The sequence below is a fragment of the Carcharodon carcharias genome, chromosome 6, assembly GCF_017639515.1.
Source record: "Carcharodon carcharias isolate sCarCar2 chromosome 6, sCarCar2.pri, whole genome shotgun sequence".
In the NCBI taxonomy this organism is placed as follows: domain Eukaryota; kingdom Metazoa; phylum Chordata; class Chondrichthyes; order Lamniformes; family Lamnidae; genus Carcharodon; species Carcharodon carcharias.
In genome coordinates, this window is record NC_054472.1 from 149,057,573 (window position 1) to 149,077,195 (window position 19,623).

Consider the following 19,623-nt stretch of genomic DNA (forward strand, 5'->3'; position numbering starts at 1 on the left):
ACAATGGGTGGGTAAAATATTCTATTGCAGTGCAACCTCACCTGTTTGACATCTGTCAACTGCTCCTGCTCTTCCTTCGGAAAGCACAAGTTAAAGAGGAGGGGGCCGCCATGAGAAAATCCCCTATGTCATTGATGTGCATGTAAAGAGGGTAGTGCCACAAAATTGGCACAAATGTTTATGATCACTTTCGTGCAAACAAAACAAGAAAAATAAGTTTATAAGTAACTTCAAAATACTCTCATACTATTTCTTAAATGCACCGTCAATAACAGAGAAAGTAGTACAGACCATTTTCTGTGGATTACTAGGTGATTTAACGTGAGTATTAATTTTACCATTTTTGGAATTTTTATCATTAATTTGGTATAATTTGCTGGTGTTTCAGTACCATCCTACCAAAGTATTAGATGTGATTTGAATCAAGGAATTGGTGCTTTTGGCAATGTATTAATTATTTCCTGACCTCAGATGGATGGAACATTTCCAACTATGATAATTTCTCGTGCAAGTATTGCTTAAGAAATAGTAGGAGGATTAGGCCATTCAGCTCTTCAAGCTTCATGATTGATATTCTACTTCAATTCTAACTTCCTGCCTGATCCCCGTACCCCTTGATTCCCATAGAGTTCAAAAATCTTTTGACTTCAGTTTTGAATATACTCAACAATTGAGCATCCACAGTTTTCTGGGGTAGAAATATTCATAACCCTTTAAGTAAAGAAAGTTCTTCTCATCTCAGTTCTGAATGCCCTATCCTTTAGTCTGAGACTGTGAACCATAGTTCTAGACTCCCCAACCATGGGAAACATCCTCCAAGCATCAAACCCAATCAAATCCTTAAAGAACTTTAGATGTTTCAATAAGATCACCTCTCATTCTTCTCTAGGGATTGTATGCCTAGTCCATTCAATTCCTCCTCATAGGTCATCCCTCTCAGCCCAGGAATCAGTCTAGTCAACCTTCATTGCTGTCCCTTTAAGGCAAGTGTATCTTTCCTTAGTTTTTAAAATATTTTGGGGCTGCAGGATCAATTTTGTGCAACTCAGAATAAGGATTGACAGTGGTGTGCAATAGAACTTTTCCCAATTCACAATCAGTAGGTTATGTCTAATGTAGGCTAGATTCAAGGTAGATATTTGCCCTGGTAATGCACCTACACCCCATACCTCAAAGGTACAGTCCCTAATGTTCTGCGTGACATTTCCAATTCCCATATCAACTATACTGTGCCAGATCTACTTTAATTGGAACCCTTGTGTTCGTTAGGTCAAGAAGACCTAACATATCAATGTTAGATTCCAATAAAAGGGCAATATTCTAAATCTCTTCAATGCAAATGTTCTATGGTCTCCCTCTCAAAAATGTTTCTCAATGATGCAATTTAAGGAGCTGGATTTTTCAATCGGCATGCGGGGGCAGGCCTGACATGCTGACACATAAAATGATGCGCATTGACGTCGAGCGTGCATCCCGACATTATCGCCCAGTCCCGCGGTATTTTGTTCGGCAGGCATGTACCAGAGTCAGCTGCGCACCTGCCGATATGTAAATTGCCTATTACGGCCATTAAGAAAGTAATTCATGCTATTAGTAGCACAGGCGAAAAGGCCAAGCGGCCTTTGCGTTTTTTAGGAAACCTCATCCACAAGCAGGATGAGGTTTCCTAAAGCTTTTTTAAACTAAATAAAAAATTTTCCTGAAACATAAAAACATGTCACATGAGGGGACATATTTAAATAACTTTTTGAATCCTTGATTTAATTATTTTAATATCGATTCAATCTCCCTGCGGCAACTCAGTGCTGCCCACACAGGTAGCACTGAGTGCTACAGCACTATTGGCCCGCCCGCATAAAATGGCAATGCGGAGCCAATTGCAGGCAGCAATTGGCTTTGCGATCGCTCTGCCCGCTCCCGCCGGGCCTGTCTGCCACCTGAAAAGTTCAAGCCAAGGTCTTTAAAAGTGTTGTTTGTCATTGGCTGCTGCAAGCTGCAGAATAAAATCATGAATGCATACCTGAATGCAGTATGGTAAGCGTCCTTTACTCCATGATAGGTGATCCAAAATATGATCTTACATATTTTGTCTCTTTCCAGATTCCTAAACAGTCTCCGACTGAGGTTGAAGCAGCTTCATCCTAGTGTGAACAGTACACTGAGAGAAGATCAGATAGTCCATGTCCATTTTAAAGAAGAGATTGGCATTGCTGAGCTGATTCCTCTGGTCACTACGTACATCATTCTTTTTGCATATATTTATTTCTCTACCAGTAAGTTGTAATCTGGATCTATTGAAAGAATCCAATTAGCCTTTTTATTCTGTAAATCCAGTCCTTAATCTCCTTCACTGGAGTTATGTGGCACCATTGCGGTCGCTAATTGTGCCCTTACAGAAATGAGCTACCCACACTAATGATGGTAATGACCGAAGCCGGCTTGATGGACCAGTCATTACTGAAAATTTTGAGATGCTTTGGGATGTGAAAGTTTTGGGAGAGTGCTGCTGTACTAGCATTATAGTGATACCCCACATAATTTACTACACGAAATCCTGGTTCCTTGGCAATGCATGAGAGTAGTTCAGATTGACTGCCCTGATTTTTCTCCTCTCTCCAATTTGTCCAGTAAGTAGGTTAGTTGAGTTGAGTGTCTAGGGGATCGTAGATGGAAATCTGCTTTTCCCCATTGCAGTGAACCGGAGTTTCAGTGTGTTGCATCTTTCTCTACCTCATATTCCAAGAACAACAAAGTCAGAATGAGACCAGGTTTGGCCCACCAAGCTGGTTCATCCAGAGTATCAGTATGTTATGTGATTGCAGATCCCTTTCCAGTACCACTTATTGATTCCCTCTTGTAAGTTCACTAAGCTCTTTCCCCTACCTCTGCTGAGAAACAAGCGAAGCAGTTTAATAGATGGCACTTCAGATCCCTTTAAAGGTGCTAGTTGATCCTGAAACAGTTTTTCCAAATCTTAGTCAATTTTTCTGAGTTTTACTGTTATTATCTAGTTTTCTGTTCTTTGCAAAGTTAACTAACTTATTTAATACTTAAAATTTGGTAAAACCTTGCAACATGTCTTCCTCAGTATTCGTTTTTTCAGTAGAAGTATGTTTTTATTAATCCATGTCTTGTATTGTTTTGATCTCTTTTTATGATCTGTTGTAACTTTACAGGGAAGATTGACATGGTGAAATCAAAATGGGGTCTTGCACTTGCAGCAGTGGCAACTGTTCTGAGCTCTCTCCTCATGTCAGTTGGTTTGTGCACACTTTTTGGTCTTACTCCTACTTTGAATGGAGGGTAAGTGTCAATTAAGAGTCTTCGACTTGTGTTAAAGTAAGCTCCTTTTACAGTGGTTTAGCTTTGCACTAACACTACCAACTTCTAAAATGTCAAAATTACATAGCTAGTGGCAAATACCAAAGTAAGCATGCAAGCTTCACTAAGGTTAATGACAGGGACCTCACTTTTGGTCTTCCTGCTGAGGTTGCAGCAACTATGCCGACTTCAGAGATAATGGTATGGGAATAAACAAGAAGCTGGAGAAGTTCAGGCTATAATAAGTAAGAGTGGAACCAAGCGAGGGTATTCACACTGAACTGCCAAAAGTGTGTTACTTTGAGGACAGGGGATAACAGTAGTTTTGAAAAAAACAGGATAGTGAAGAGCAGGAATCCTTAACAATGTGAGCTACCATAAGAGCTAAGAAGGGAAGTTGTGTGGTTGGTAAAAGCAAAATACTGTAGATGCTGGAAATCTGAAACAAAAACAGAAAATGCTGGAAAAATTCAAGTCTGGCAACATCTGTGGAGAGAGAAACAGAGTTAACATTTAACGTCCATATGACTTCTTCAGAGCTAAACAGTAGAAATGTGATGGATTTTATACTGTTTAAGAGGTGGGTGGAGCAGGGCAAGCAAAATAGAAGGTCAGGGACAGCTGGGAGCTCAGGAGAGATTGACAAAGATGTCATGGACACAAGACAAAGGGAGTGTTAATGGTAGTATTAAAGACTAGAGGAGGAGCTGATAGTGGCATAAAGATAGCAGAATGTGTGAAAAGCAAACAAGGGTCAGCTCTCTGTAAAAGCACAACTTAGAAACAAGTGACAGATGGCCCTGTGGGTTGGGGGAAAATGATTTTTTAAAAATAAAAAAATTAGCAAAAAATGAATAAATAAATAAAACAAAATAAATTTAAAAATGGATTTTAAAAAGGGTAAAGATGGAGGAGAGACTTCATGGTCTGAAGTTGTTGAACTCAGTTTTAAGTCCGGAAGGCTGTAAAGTGCCCAATTGGAAGATGAGGTGCTGTTCCTCCAGGGTGGCTGTGCATTTGGTAGTTTACTTTGAAGGGATTCAAGGAGACGAGAGGTGAGTTTCCATGATCAGAGTTACCTTCCCTATTCTGTTCTTGATCTGTGAACACTTTTACACAAATTCAATCGGTTCAGTATTTAGATTGAGATTGCTGAAAGACAACACTTATGAAGAGGTGCTATCACATGGTTGGTTTTTTACTTATTGGACACACATCTAAAACATGTTCCTGTCAAAGTAAAAATTGAAAATGCTGGAAATGCTCAGGTCAGGCAGCATTTGTGGAGAGACAAACAGAGTTAATGTTTCAGTTCAATGACCCCGCATCAGGAGTGGGGATACTTAAAGATGTAACAGTTTTTAAGCAAAGCCGGGTAAGTGGCAGGGGGAGGAGAGGAGAGAACAAAGGGAAAGAATATAATAGAATGGAAGGCAGGAGAGATTAGATGACAGAAGGGATGATGGTGTGAGGCAAAAAGAAATGGTAATAGAAAAACAGTTGGTGAATGATAACACTAAAATCAATCTTTACTCAGTCTTACATTTATTTACAGTGTGAAACATTACAAGCATACATCTAACTCAATCACACCACAGTTTCAATAAGCTAGTGTCTCCAAATGTGTGCTCAAGTGAAACCCCAATTAATTCCCACCACTTATTATTAAGCACAACTATTATACAATTGACAAGTAAAGAAACGAAAGGTGTGTCAAGAGGAGGTATAAATGGGAAAAGCACACTCACCACCAGCAGCTGCAATCCAAAAATTAAAAAAAACGCAAGAAAATAGTGGGGGAAAAGGTTGTGATCTGAAATTGTTGAACTCAGTGTTGAATCCAGAAGGCTGTAAAGTGCCTAGTCAAAAGATGAAGTGCTTTTCCTCCAGGTTGCTTGATTGGAACAGTTAGGAGGCTGAGGACAAAAAGATCAGACTGGGTGCAGAATTAAAATCACAGGTGGAAGCTCAGAGTCATTCTTGTGGTCTGAACAGGGGTGTTCCGCAAAGCAGTCACCCACTTGCACTTAGTTTCCTGAGTATAGTTTTTAATTCCCTTGTTTGTTTTTTGCTTTTTAAAGTGAGATCTTTCCATATCTGGTTGTGGTCATTGGTCTGGAGAATGTCCTTGTTCTCACTAAGTCGGTTGTCTCCACCCCTGTAGACCTTGAAGTGAAACTGCGAATAGCACAAGGTAAAAAAAAATGCATGTACTATTTAAAGTTGCATATGCTTTTTTTCACCCTCCCCAACTACCACTACCAGCTTCCTAGTGCAACTTTTCCCATTCTGGATCCATACATTTCAAGATGGTCATTTATTGCCAATTTTCTCTTCCTCTTGTTTATTGCAAATAAAAAAGCAAAGCAAAACATGAAAGCTGGCAATACTAAGTAGTAAGTGATGATGAAAAGAGAGGTGGATTAAACTTTTAGATGGGGTCATTTGTTAGTTCTAATTTATCGTTCCCATTCCCAACATTAGCGTACTGTTGAAATAAAAACAAAATGCTGGAAATACTCAGGTCAAGCAGCATCTGGGAAGAGAGAAACAGTGTTAATGTTTTGGGCCAATGGCGTTTCATCAGAACTTATTACTGACTGAGCTACTGTGTATTACCAGCATTTTCAATATTACTTGGTTATCAGTTCTTTTCCCCAACCATCACAGGCAGCTGGCCACTGGATCTAATAAAACCTTATTCAGGGAATGTCCTTTTTGATATATTATTCAAACGAGCTTTGTGAAGCGAGAAAAGATAGATGAGCTATTATTAATATGTGGGAAGGCAAGTTGTGGAGAGGATGCAAAGCGATGTAGGCAGGTTAAGTGAGTGAGCAACAAGATGGCAGATGGTGTAGAATGTAGGGAATTGTGAAGTTATTCACTTTGCTTGTAAGAATTAAAAAGCAGAATATTTTTAAAAAGTATGAAACTTGTAAGTGTTGATGTTCAAAGAGACTTGGGTGTGCTTGTCCAAGGAATGCAGAAAGTTAGCACGCTGGCGCAGCAAGCAATTAGGAAGGCAAATAGCATGTTGGCCTTTATTGCTGGGGGATTAGATGACAAGAATAAAGGAGTCTTGCTACAGTTGTACAGGGTTTTGATGAGACCACATCCAGAATACTGTGTGCAGTTTTAAGAAAGGATATACTTGCATTGGAGACAGTACTGCGAAGTTTCACTAAATTGGCTCCTGGGTGACGGGTCTTTCCTACGATGAGAGGCTGAATAAATTGGGCTTATTTTCTCTGGAGTTTAGAAGAATGAGAGGTGATCTCATTGAAACTTCATCAGTAGGTTTGTCCCATGTGAGCAATATGCTTTGCTGGAGTGGCAGAGGCACAATTCTAGTCCTGACATTGCTTGAGGCTTGTGAAATTTTAGTATGATGTCTTTGTGGTTTTGCATATGTGATGGGGGCAAGGGAAGCATTACAGACTTTTGATGTCTGCAGGGACTTTTGTATCTATCCTGAAAATAAAATGCATTTTTTTTTTTGTAACTAGAAAAGCATGTGTTTCTGGAATATACTGAACCAGATTGTGACCTGAAATGGCATAATGTATTAATTGCAAATTTTTACATTATTAAGAATAACTTACTTTGTTACCGTCTATTTATTAGTCCCCTGCTGGGAGCTAAAGTGGCTGTCCGCATCTGTTCTTTCAGTTTTGACATTGGCTCATCAATTATAACCTTTAGCTCGTCACTTTAGTCAATGGAGTTGTTTCACTGGCGTTTAGTTGTAGAAGGTACGAAAGGAGATGACCTTGAAATACTGTAATTTAAAAATTCAGATGTTTATGTCCTACCCAATTTGGTGAGTTGTTCAATTAACAAACTGGGGTGTATATAAATCTACAGGCTTCTTCAGGTTAATTATACAGAGCTAAGCAATCCTACAACCAAAGGATCAGATCAAAGCTCTGCAGTCCTGCCACATCCAGTCTTGAATGGCCGTGGACAATTAAAACAACCAACTGAAGGAGGAAGCAGCATAGATATCCCCATTCTCAAAAATTGGAAATCTAGCAAGCCTTTGAAAGGACAAGGTTGAAGCTTTTGCAACCACCTTCAGTCAGATGTGCCAATCAGATGATCCATCTCAGCCTCCTCCAGGGGTCCCCAGCATCACAGATGCCAGTCTTCAGCCAATTAGGTTCAGTCTACATGACATCAACAAAAACGGCTGAAGGCACTGGATATAGCAAAGTCTGTGAGCCCTGACAGCCTCCCAGCAGTAGTATGAAGACTTGTACTGCAGAACTAGCTGCACCCCTGGCCAACCTGTCCTCGTACAGCTGCAGCACTGGCATCAACCCAACAATATGGAAAATTGCCCAGGTATGTCCTGTCCACAAAGAGCAGGACAAATCAAGCCCAGAGAATTATCGCCCCATCAGTCTACTCTCAATTATCAGCAAAGTGATGGAGGGTGTTCACATAAACAGCCATAACTTGCTCACTGATGCTCAGTTTGGGGTCCACCAGGGCCACTCCATTCCTAACCTCAATAAAGAGCTGAGCTCAAGAGATGAGGTGAGAGTGACTGCCCTTGACATCAATGCAACATTTAACTGAGTGGAGCATCAAGGAACCCTAGCAAAAGCAAAATCAATGGGAATCAGGAGGAAAACTCACCGCTCTTAAAAGTCATACCTAGCACAAAGGACAATGGTTGTGTTTGTTGAAGGCCAATCATAAGAACTAGGAGCAGGAGTAGGCAATTCAGCCCTTCGAGCCTGCCCCACCATTCATTACGATCCTGGCTGATCTCATTTCGGCCTCAACTCTAATTTCCCGCCCTCTCGCCATAACCTTTCAACCCATTACTAATTAAAAATCTGCCTATCTCCTCCTTAAATTTATTCAGTGTCCCGGCATCCACTGCACTCTGAGGTAGTGAATTCCACAGATTCATGACCCTTTGAGAAAAGTAATTCCTCCTCATCTCTGATTTAAATCTACTGCCCCTTAGCCTCTCATTTTGGGGAAACATCCACTCTATGTCTACTTTGTCTATCCCCTTTAGCATCTTATATACCTCAATTAGATCTCTCATCCTTCTAAACTCTGGCGAGTATAGGCCTTAAATTGCTCAATCTCTCCTCATAAGACAAGCCCTGCATCTCTGGAATCAATCTAGTGAACCTCCTCTGAACTGCCTCCAGTGCAACTACATCCTTCCTCAAGTAAGGGGACCAAAACTGTGCACAGTACTCCAGGTGCGGTCTCACCAATGCCTTGTACAGTTGCAACAACACTTCCCTATTTTTATAACCTACTCCTTTAGCTATAAATGTCAAAATTCCATTTGCCTTCCTTATTACCTGCTGTACCTGCATACTAGCTTTCAGCGATTCATGCACAACGACACCCAGATCCCTCTGCACTGAAGCATTCTGAAGTTTCTCTCCATTTAAATAATAAGTCGCGGTTTTATTCTTCTGACCAAAATGGATAACCTCACACTTATCCACGTTAAACTCCATCTGCCAAATTTTGGCCCATTCACCTAACCTGTCCATATCCATTTGTAAATTTCTTATTTCTTCATTGCAACTTACTTTCCCACCTATTTTGGTGCCATTTGCAAATTTAGCTATAGTACCTTCTATCCCTGAATCCAAGTCATTAATATAGATTGTAAATAGTTGAGGCCCAAGGACCGAACCCTGTGGCACTCCAGTAGTTACAGCTTGCCATCCAGTAAAAGATCTATTTATCCCGACTCTCTGCTTTCTGTTGGTTAGCCAATCTTCTATCCAAGCTAATATATTACCCCTAAATCCGTGTGATCATATCTTGTGTATTAATCTTTTGTGCGGCACCTTTTTGAAGTCCAGATATACTACTTCTACAGGATCCCCATTATCTACTTTGCTTGTCACATCTTCAAAAAACTCTAGCAAATTAGTCAAACACGATTTACTCTTCATAAAACCATGCTGACTCTGAAGGATTGCATTTTGACTTTCCAAATGCCTCATCACTACCTCCTTAATAAAGGATTCCAACAATTTCCCAACAACAGACATTAAAATAACTGGTCTATAGTTTCCTACTTTCTGCCTCCCCCCTTTTTGAATAAGGATGGTTATATTGGTATTTTTCCAATCCACTGGAACCTTTCCAGAATTCAGGGAAGTTTGGAATATTATAGCCAATGCATACACTATCTCCGCTGCCACTTCCTTTAAGGCCCTGGGATGTATGCCATCAGGTCCTGGGGACTTGTCATCCTTTAATCCCAATAATTTGCTCAGTACTTTTTCTCTAATGATGGTAATTGTTCTAAGTTCTTCCTTCTCTATATCCTCTGCATTACCTGTGACTATTGGGGTGGTGCTAGTGTCCTCCACTGTGAAAACAGGCAAAATATTGATGTGTCACTATAAGTGTCACTACCATTTCTGCGTTTCCCACTATTAACTTGCTCTTTTTATTATTATTTTAGCAACCCTTTGTTGATCTTTAAAAGTTTCCCAATCTTCCAGCCTGCCACTGACCTTTGCAATTTAGTATGCCTTAGTTTTTGCTTTTAAGTTATCTTTAATTTCCTTGCTTAGCCATGGATGCTTTTCCCCCCTCTTACCATCTTTCTTCCTCATTGGGATATATTTTACTTGGGAGAAATTGAATATCTCCTTAAATATCTGCCACTATTCATCAACTGTCCTACCTTGTAGTCTTCCTGCCCAGTCCACTAGGGCCAAATCTGCCCTCATACCTATGTAGTTACCTTTGTTTAACTCCAGAACACTAGTATGGGACTCAAGTTTCTCGCTCTCAAACTGAACTTGAAATTCTATCATGATATGATCACTCTTTCCTAGAGGATCCTCTACTACGAGATCATTAATTAATCCCATCTCATTACGCAAAACCAAATCCAGAATAGCCTGCTCCCTGGTTGGTTCCACAAAATATTGCTCCAAGAAACAATCTTTTATACACTCTATGAACTCTCCCTCAAGGCTACCCTTGCCAATTTAATTTCTTAATCCTATAGCTGCAGGGGTTTCTCGGGGTTGTGTCCTTGGCCCAACCATCTTCAACAGCTTCATCAATGACCTTCCCTCCATCATAAGATCAGAAGTGGGGGTGTTTCCCGATGATTCTTCATTACCATTCATGACTGCTCAGATAGGGAAGCAGTCCATTTCCGTTTATAGTAGGACCTGGACAACAGTCGGGTTTGGACTGATAAGTGGCAAGTAACATTTGCGCCACACAAGTGCCTGGCAATGACCAACTCCAACAATGGAGAATAATGATTTTCCCTTGATATTCAACAGCATTACTCTCGCTGAATCCCCCAACATCAACATCCAGGTGAGTTACCATTGATCAGACACTTAATTGGACCAGCCATATAAATACTACAACTTCAAGAACTTGTCAGAGGTTGGGAATTCAGTAACTCATCTCCTGACCCCCCAAAGCCTGTCCCCAAAGAGTATGATGGAATACTGTCTACATGCCTGGATTAGTGCTGCTCTAATAACACTCAAGAAACATGACACAATCTAGGACAAAGCAGGCCACTGAAATGGCACTCCATCCACCACCTTAAATATTCACCCCCTCCACTACTGATGCAGAGTGGCAGAAGTGTGTACCATATACAAAATGCACTGCAGCACCTTCCAAACCCTCAACCTCTACCACCTACAATGGCAAGGGCAGCAGATGCATGGAATTGCCACCACATGCAAGTTCCTCGCCAAGCCACACACCATCCTGACTTGGAAGTATATCACCGTTCCATCATTGTTGCTGGGTCAAAAACCTTGAATGCCCTTCCTAGGCATACCAGACCAAATGGACTGCAGCAGTTCAAGAAGACAGTCACCATCACCTTCTCAAGGGCAACTAGGGATAGACGGAAAATGCTGGTTTAGCCAGCAACGCACAGATGCCATGAAATAATTTTTTTAAAGTTAGTCATTCTGTTTCATTACTGTATTGTACCTACTCCAAGGCATCTCTCATACTAGCAATAAATACCTGTCAGAAATATTGAAATAGCAATCAATTGATCCATCAGATTAATTGAAAATTCCATTGTTCGATTTACTTAGGTAACTAAACAAATTATCCTTCATAAATAAATATATTAATGATTCAATTCTGCTGATCATGTTTTCACATTGGATGGTCTTGTGTGATTTTGGGTAATTATAATAACCAACTCATATAATAAACATATGTGCTATAATAAGACATTTGGAGTAGTATTCTGGAAGGATTCAATTGAATTGACTGAATCCCTCCACCCACCGCCCCCCCCCCACTTAGCGGTGGTTTATGTCTTGTAATTTTAATAAATGTTGGAGTACTGTTTTCTTTTTGGTTAATTGATCTTGGGAGGTAGGTAATACTGGCAAGACTGCATTTTTGTGCATCTCTAATTGCCTTGGTGATGGGTTGTTTTCTTCATAAATTATGTTTTTAATACTGAGTGGTTTATTAAATAGCATCAAAGGATATTGGGTACCAACCACATAATGTAGGGTTAGAGTCACATGCAGGTGAGATGAGTTGGTGATGATGGATTCCCTTGCTTGAAGGGCATTTGTGGACTTTTTTTTTTTCGTGACATTTCCATGGCTTTCAAGTTCATTTTTTTTCTGGTCCCAGCTAACGTATTACCAGATAAATTAAACACATTTTCACAGCTTGTAAGCTCATGATCTCTGGCTTTCTCGTTCATTGAGGCAGTAGTGAGACATTAAGTAGCAAGATTATGAATATAAAAGTTAATTAATAGAAATCCACCCAAAGTATTTCATATTTCTGTAACATTTTGGTAATAAGCCTGTAATTTACTCTTGTCTAGGTTTAAGCAATGAAAGTTGGTCCATTATGAAGAACATGGCTACAGAACTCGTTATCATACTGATTGGTTACTTTACCCTGGTTCCAGCTATTCAGGTATTTCTCATGTCTTGTCTCTCCTCAGTGTAGCTAAACATGTTCTCACACTGAACAATTTCTCCTTCAACTCCTCTCACTTCCTCCAAATAAAAGGTGTGGCTATGGGTACCCGCATGGGCCCCAGCTATGCCTGTCTCTTTATGGGGTATGTGGAACATTCCTTGTTGCAGTCCTACTCCGGCCCCCTTCCACAACTCTTTCTCCGGTACATCGATGATTACTGCGGTGCCGCTTCATGCTCTCGTCGGGACTTGGAAAAATTTATTAATTTTGCTTCCAATCTCCACCCCTCCATCATTTTCACGTGGTCCATCTCTGACATTTCCCTTCCCTTCCTTGACCTCTCTGTCTCAATCTCTGGTGATAGACTGTCCACCAATATCCATTACAAACCCACCGACTCCCACAGCTATCTCGACTACAGCTCCTCACACCCCGCTTCCTGTAAGGACTCCATCCCATTCTCTCAGTTCCTTCGCCTCCGTCGCATCTGTTCCGATGATGCTACCTTCAAAAACAGTTCCTCTGACATGTCCTCCTTCTTCCTTAACCGAGGTTTTCCACCCACGGTCGTTGACAGGGCCCTCAACCGTGTCCGGCCCATCTCCCGTGCATCCGCCCTCACGCCTTCTCCTCCCTCCCAGAAACATGATAGGGTCCCCCTTGTCCTCACTTATCACCCCACCAGCCTCCGCATTCAAAGGATCATCCTCCGCCATTTCCGCCAACTCCAGCATGATGCCACCACCAAACAAATCTTCCCTTCACCCCCCTTATCGGCATTCCGTAGGGATCGCTCCCTCCGGGACACCCTGGTCCACTCCTCCATCACCCCCTACTCCTCAACCCCCTCCTATGGCACCACCCCATGCCCACGCAAAAGATGCAACACCTGCCCCTTCACTTCCTCTCTCCTCACCGTCCAAGGACCCAAACACTCCTTTCAAGTGAAGCAGCATTTCACTTGCATTTCCCCCAACTTAGTCTACTGCATTCGTTGCTCCCAATGTGGTCTCCTCTATATTGGAGAGACCAAACGTAAACTGGGCGACCGCTTTGCAGAACACCTGCGGTCTGTCCGCAAGAATGACCCAAACCTCCCTGTCGCTTGCCATTTTAACACCCCACCCTGCTCTCTTGCCCACATGTCTGTCCTTGGCTTGCTGCATTGTTCCAGTGAAGCCCAACGCAAACTGGAGGAACAACACCTCATCTTCCGACTAGGCACTTTACAGCCTTCCGGACTGAATATTGAATTCAACAACTTTAGGTCGTGAGCTCCCTCCCCCATCCCCACCCCCTTTCTGTTTCCCCCTTCCTTTTTTTTCCAATAAATTATAAAGATATTCCTTCTCCCACCTATTTCCATTATTTAAAAAAAAAATTTAAAAAAACCCCCACTAGAGCTATACCTTGAGTGCCCTACCATCCATTCTTAATTAGCACATTCGTTTAGATAATATCACCAACTTTAACTTTAACACCTATGTGTTCTATTGTACTATTGTCATTGACATCTTTTGATGATCTGCTTCTATCACTGCTTGTTTGTCCCTACAACCACACCCCCCCCTCCACCTCTCTCTCTCTCTCTCTATCTCGCCGCCCCCCCACACACACACCTTAAACCAGCTTATATTTCAACTCTTTCTTGGACTCGAACTCAAGTTCTGTCGAAGGGTCATGAGGACTCGAAACGTCAGCTCTTTTCTTCTCTGCCGATGCTGCCAGACCTGCTGAGTTTTTCCAGGTAATTCTGTTTTTGTTTTAGACAAAGTCAACATGGATTATGACAAGGAAATCATGTTCGACAAACCTACTGGAATTTTATGAGGATGTAACTAGCAGAATAGATAAGGGAGGACAGAGGATGTGGTGTATTTCGATTTTCAGAAAGCTTTTGATAAAGTCCCACATAAGAGATTAGTGTGCAAAATTAAAGCACATTGGATTGGGGGTAATATATTGGCATGGATTGAGAATTGGTTAGCAGACAGCAAACAGGGTAGATAATAGATGGGTTTTTTTCGGAGTACCACAGAGGCTGTAGAGGCCAAGTCACTGAATATACTTAAGAAGGAAATAGATAGAATTCTAAACACTAAAGGCTTCAAGGGGTATGGAGAGAGAGTGGGAACATGGCGTTGACATAGATTATTAACCATGACCGTAATGAATGGTAGAGCAGGCTCAAAGGACCGAATGATCTACTCCTCATATTTTCTATGTTTCTGGACTCATTAGTGACTCAGTAAGTGTCATACTGAAGCTTCCACACGAAGAATATCAGGACCATTCTTTCATTGAATTTGTAGATCGTCTGATTAAGGTTGGAGCACAGAAATGAAGACTAACCATTTGGCTTTTGTGTCAGATGTATACTTCACATAGTTGATCATATATATTGTCATGTAACAGCCATCCATTTACAGATGTGTCGCTGCTTGCAGTACTCTATGGCCAGAAATGTCTCTCTGTCGGGCCAATTAAGGCCTGCCCAGCGTGGCGCTCACCTGGAAACGCTGAGCGCTACCTGTGCGGGCAGCAGGGGATTACCTGAGAGATTCCCTGCGCTCTTTCGCACATGTGCACGAAAGAATGGAGAGATCTCCCTGAAGCATGGAGATTTGTTTCAGTGCTAAAGTTTTAAATAAAGGTTTTTAACACTTTTAAAACATGTCCCCTCATGTGACACTATCAGATGAGCTGGGACATGTCAAAGAAAAAAAGTATGAATTTTTATTAGATTTTAAAACATTTCATGAAACCTCATCCCGCCCATAGACAAGGTTTCATGAAAAGCGCGAAGGCTGCCTGGGCTCTTTGCCTGCCCGCCAACCTTAAGGTTGGACAGGCAACTCATTGAATTGAATTAATTAGGTTTTAAATGGCCTTAATAGGCCTTTGGCAGTTAAGCAGGCTCACAGTCGAGTTAGCTATGCTCCCGCCAAACTGAAAATCTAAATGATGCACGGAGACATCGGGACAGCCACCCCATATGACATGTAGGTGAGTGGGCCCCTCCTCCACTTGCCGACAGGAAAATTCTTCCCTATATGTTTCCCAGATGGACCACTGAACCAGTGGTTCAGTGCATAACTGTTGGTAATTTCCTCTCCATCCAGGACCAATTCTACCACCCAACTTTAATAGACTAGCTCAGTACAGATCAGTGTTCAGACCTTACTTGTTTGTGTGTTATTTGATACATCACATCGGGTCTTGTAATTTTGAAAAAAAACACATTTTTGAAAAATCTGTTCTGTGTTATACTGCGGTTGCCAGAGATACATCACTGCTAATGACAGTCTGTGCGTTTGAACTGTAGGATATGTGTGCATTATAGATAGAAATGATGAGGTTACAACATTAGAAATATTTGAATAGATTTAGTAGAATATTTGTAATAGGTTAATTCCCTGAGTTAGCTGATCTCTGATGAAAATAGCAATTGTGGCATTGAAATTGCCCTCAACCTCCCTGACTTAAGTAGGGCAATGAATGAGTCAGCTTTCTGTGCTAATTTCTGTCTAGTGCCCTCACCTGCAATGTTTTTGGATAGACATCCAGTAGAGACTAGGTCTGATGGCAGCAGCAACATGTGTGCCTACTCTGGTCAAATAACCTGCCATCACTCACCAAAGTTATCCGTGGAAGAAGGCAACTGCACAAGTTAATGGGTGACCGTGGGTGATGCTGAAAACATGTTGCTGTATCCCAGCAGAAGATCAGCACCATTAAATGTGCTTAAGATATGGAATAGTTGCCAGTGTATGAGAACTGCCCCTTTGGCAATATTTATGTTTGTGTTTGTCTATCTATCTCATTCTAATCTTTGACATAAAAAACAAATTCATTGTTTTGAAAAAGCAAATATAAATTAGCTAGATAACTAAATGAGTGAGTCTGTGATTAAATAGTAGCAATGCAAAATTATATTTTTCTGTGGAATATTATATTTATAGATTATAATTTCTAAAGCTAATGCATATTAATAGAAATGTACAGGACTAAAAGCCCATTGTGATCCAATTGGCCAGTCCCAAATTTCAAAATATTTATTTAATTAATTTAGAAAATCTATTTTAAATATCCAATCACTCACTTATTTTGAAAGTTGCTTCTGGAATTTGCCAGCATTGTTAGTCTCCCAGCTGATCAGTCATCTTGTGTTTACCAGCATTTGTGTGAAGCTACTAAATTGAAAATGTATTAACTTCCAAGGTTTGTTGATATATCAAACAATTTATTAGAGTTTGACTTGTCGAAAATCTTGAAAGCTTTGATCAGTTCTCTCTTGTTTTGTCTTTGTAAGCATCTTCAGTTTCCTTGGCCTCTGCTTATAGTTGAAGATTGGAAGAGTTCAATTATTTCCAAATTAATTATGTTCTGCCTTTGTAAAACTTGCCAAGCAAAGGGGTCTAAAAGCAGAAAATATGTACATATATATTTCTAAATTGTGACTCCAAAGAAACAAGCAGCTACAAACTAAATAAATAAATTTCATTTATATATAACGCCTATTACAAACTCAGGATGTGCTAAAATATTCCTCAGCCAATGAAATACTTTTGAACATTAATGTGTTTTTAAATAGGGAAACTCAGTAGCCAATTCACATACAGCGAGGTCCCATAAACAGCAAAGAGATAAATGACCAGATAATCTTTTAACAATGTTGGTTGAGCAATAGGTAGGCTAATTCTCCTGTTCTTCTTCAGATAGTGCTTAGGGATCTTTTATCTTTATTTGAGAGGCAGATGGGATATTGGCTTAACAAAAAGATGGCCTCTTCTACAGTGTAGCTCTTCCTTGGGACTGCAATTATGTGTAGGCCTAAACTATGGCTTGAAGTCTCTGGAGTGGGACTTGAACCTGTAACCTTCTAGGTTAGAGGCAAAAGTTCTGTTTTTGAGCTAAGAGTACTATTTCTCCAACAGCCTATTTTTAAAATTTACATGTTCGATTTAGTAAAACTTCTTACTAAAGCAGAGAATAGAAGAACATCTAGAAATGAGAAATATGATAATGAATAATCAGCATGGATTTCAAAAGGGAAAATCTTGCTTGACCAACCTTGTTGCATTTTTTGATGAGGTAACAGAGAGAGTAGACAATGGTAATGCAGTAGATATAATTTATTTGGATTTTCAAAAGGCCTTCAATAATGTGCCCCATAATAGATTCATAATTAAGGCTAACAAATATGGAGTCAGGGGACAAGTGCCAGAATGGATTTCTCATTGGCTTCAAGACAGAAAGCAGAGTGTGGAGTAAAGGGTAGTTATTCAGATTGGCAGAAGGTGGGAAGTGGAGTTCCAGGAGGATCAGTGCCGGAATCACTTGTTCCCAATTTGCATTAACAACTTGGACTTTGGAATCAAAAATACAATTTCTGCATTTGCAGATGACACTAAATCGGAAGGGGGCGGGGAGGGGGCTGGGGGAGGTGGTCAATACAAACTTGAAGAATGGGCAAATAATTGGCAAATGAAGATAAGTGAGAAATCATACTTTTTCTTCGGAATAGGTTGGTCACTCATTACTTAGAAAGTACAAGTCTAGGTGAGGATGGAGGATCAAAGGGATCTTGGAGTACAATTACAGCAATCACTAAAAGTTGCACCACTGCTAAGCAAGGCTATAAAAAAAAGCAAACCAAATACTAGGCTTTATTTCTAGAGGGATAGAATTGAAAATTAGGGAAGTAATGCTAAATTTGTATCGAACCTTGTCTAGCCCACATTTAGAGTACTATATGCAGTTCTAGTGGCCATATTATAAAAAGGATATAGAGGCACAGAAGCGGGTGCAGAGACGATTTACAAAGATAATTCCAGAATTGCTGTAGTGTACATATCAAGGAAGGATTGACAGGTCGGGTCTCTTTTCTCTTGGAAAAAGAAGGCTGAGGAGTGGCCTAACAGAAGTTTTTAAAAATATGAAAGATGTTGATAGAATGGAAAAAGAGAGAATAGTTCCTGGTGGGGAAGAACATAACTAAAGGCTATCAATACTAGATAGTCAATAAGAAATCCAACAGGGAATCCAGAAGAAACTCCTTTACCCAAAGAGTGGTAGGAATATGGAACTCACTACCACAGGGAGTGACTGAAGTGAATAGTAAAGATGCATTTAAGGGGAAGCTGGACAAGCATTTGAGGGAGAAAGGAATAGATGGTTACCATGGTAGATTTTGATGAGAAATGATGGGAAGAGCCTTGATTGGAGCATAAATACTGACGTGGACTGGTTGGGCCGAGTGACCTGTTTCTGTGCCATGTATCCTATGTCATCACTATATTTTCCATTTGTCTAGCTCTGGCCTCCCTTCAGCGAAAGCACCAGCACTCTGGTGTGTATTCCATGGTTACTGGCTGTCTTCCAGTGCCTCATTTAAGTCATCACACTTTATGGTTGCTGTCTAGGCTCATCAAACTTGAGTTTCGCCTGGACTTCTCACCCATAGTTTGCTCATGCACACTTTTTCATAAGAACCATTGGACAGCAATCAGGACTATGAACTGTACCTATTTTTCTCCCCCACTAGCTGAGCAGGACTCCCATGTCTATTCTTTGCTTTACCCAGGTAATTTAACTTAATCTTTAACTGAGGATGGAACTTAAAATCTTACTCTTCTATCTGACTCTATTCAGTACCATAGAAGGGAATGCACTGACTGCCCAATACATCAGTGGGGCCTGGAAATATTTCTCCCCCTATGTTCTTCTTCACCAGAGATGTGTTATTTACATCCCATCTCTCAGCATGCTTCCCTGCAAACTTCAGCTGTGGAAACTTCCTCAAGTCGCTGTGCAAAAACTGACACAAACGGCTAGAAACTTTGAAGATTTATATTCTAAAATGACAAAAGTATTTCTAAATAACACTGACTTCTATATCACGAGAGTCAACATTGCAGCTTTGCACTACATGGCTCATGGTCCTAGCGCTCAGTGTCAGCTGTGGTTCAACTGGTAGCACTCTCACCTCTGATTCAGAAGGTGTGCGTTCAGATCCTGATGATTGTGATTGTTTTAAGTTCCTCCTTTTTGCCCCTGCTTTTCTACGATTTTTGGGATGCTTTTTGTGTCTTCTAATGTGAAGAAAGATACAAAATGCTTGTTCAAAGTCTCTGCCATTTCCTTGGTTACCATTATTAATTCCCCAGTCTCACCCTCTAAGGGATCAATGTCTTCCCTTTTTTATACTTGTCGAAGCACCTACTGTCTTTATATTTCTTGCTAGTTTATACTCATATTATGATTTCTCCCACTTTTCTTTTACTCATTGTTTGAGATTTCTTAAAGTTTTTCCTGATCTTCTGGCCTACCACTTATCTTTGCAGCATTATAAGC

General features: G+C 40.6%; 1 protein-coding gene across 2 annotated transcripts in view; it reads left to right on the forward strand.

Annotated features, from left to right (window-relative positions):
- The window catches only part of LOC121278999 (SREBF chaperone), a 203,855-nt gene that overhangs the window by 111,320 nt on the left and 72,912 nt on the right, over positions 1-19,623 (forward strand). For both annotated transcript variants that reach the window (XM_041189711.1, XM_041189710.1), the window contains 4 exons: positions 2,101-2,273; positions 3,177-3,303; positions 5,403-5,515; positions 12,167-12,261. In XM_041189711.1, coding sequence (XP_041045645.1) covers positions 2,101-2,273; positions 3,177-3,303; positions 5,403-5,515; positions 12,167-12,261 — 508 coding nt within the window. The remainder of the gene's footprint in view (positions 1-2,100; positions 2,274-3,176; positions 3,304-5,402; positions 5,516-12,166; positions 12,262-19,623) is intronic.